Here is a 1,229-nt window from a genome sequence, read left to right as displayed (position 1 = left end):
AATAAGAGATAATAATTGCAACTCTATGGTATACTACCAGATCTGTAATTTTTCTGTATTTTTGCATGTCCATAAAATATAAAAATGAAAGTAAAACTCAAGTTAGTGGTCTGGATGTGATTTGATACAAAATTGACCCAATTCAAATATTCAATTGCTAAACAGAATATGCTCCCCAGACTAACAGGTTCTGCACAAGTTTTTTGGGTTTTTTTTAACCCATTATTAGGCAATAGAAAACATTATACTCCTAAACTTCTATATTTGAATAATATTTCTCTAACATTTAGTTTTAGAGTAAATTTTGCTCTTAACATAATCAAGCAATAGGATAAACCTTTGTAAATAAAATCTCAGCGATGATACCTTTTCTTGGGATCTCTTATGTACGTGTCTATTAGCAAACTGTACATCTCTGAGTGGACATTCTCGATGAGAATTTGAAAGCCATAGAAACAGCGAGCCTCTGGAACCTGCACCTCCTGACTAAATCGCTCCACCTATGAAAATATGGAAAACAAATATATCCAATTCGGTAGGCTCTCATTAAATACTGCAAATCAGAATCTGGACATCAGAATTATCACTTAAAAATTGCCTGTCATGCTACAAACAGGTCAGGAAGACTTTATAGATTATTTTAGCAGTATTGTTTACCCACCAACCCTCCCCAATCAATTAACTGCATAACTGTATTCCTAAGCAATTAAATGAATTGAACTGTTAGATGGAGATATTACCTATAAAGCCAAATAAACTGTAGAACATCTACCAAAAAATAATCATTTTGCTTTCTAGAAATGACCTTAAGTCATTTTTTTCCCCAACGGTAGATAGCAGATCTCTTGAAGCCCCTTCTAGTTCATGATGAAAATTCGTATCTTTTTATTTTCTTTAACAAGAAAGCATGCCTCCTGGCCAACCACAGTGTAAGTTTGAAAACAAAGAGCCAGAATCCAGCGCTCTATTACCGAACTCCCGAAGGGTTATTAAGGTGCAGGTTCTCTATTAGGATTCATGTCTAAGGGTAAAAATCAAACTCTAGTTTGTGCATTGTAAGCAGTTTTGATTGGTACAATATGCTTGATTTAATGATATTTTGCTGGTCAAATAACAAATATATCCTTTCCTCTGACACTTCATCAGAAAAACATATTCAAGAGATAAGTTTCATCTAGTTCATTTCCTAGATGATTTTTTAGGCTCAGTCTAATTATACTGCCATTATG

At 33.6% G+C, this 1,229-nt stretch overlaps 1 protein-coding gene across 1 annotated transcript in view; it reads right to left on the bottom strand.

Moving 5' to 3' along the window:
- The window catches only part of RRM2B (ribonucleotide reductase regulatory TP53 inducible subunit M2B), a 36,817-nt gene that overhangs the window by 15,646 nt on the left and 19,942 nt on the right, over positions 1-1,229 (bottom strand). Inside the window, exon 3 of the mRNA XM_019629546.1 lies at positions 367-500. Coding sequence (XP_019485091.1) covers positions 367-500 — 134 coding nt within the window. The remainder of the gene's footprint in view (positions 1-366; positions 501-1,229) is intronic.

Source organism: Hipposideros armiger, unplaced genomic scaffold (genome assembly GCF_001890085.2).
Source record: "Hipposideros armiger isolate ML-2016 unplaced genomic scaffold, ASM189008v1 scaffold_860, whole genome shotgun sequence".
In the NCBI taxonomy this organism is placed as follows: domain Eukaryota; kingdom Metazoa; phylum Chordata; class Mammalia; order Chiroptera; family Hipposideridae; genus Hipposideros; species Hipposideros armiger.
Note: the sequence above shows the minus strand (reverse complement) of the source record. Positions and strands in the feature narration are given on the sequence as shown.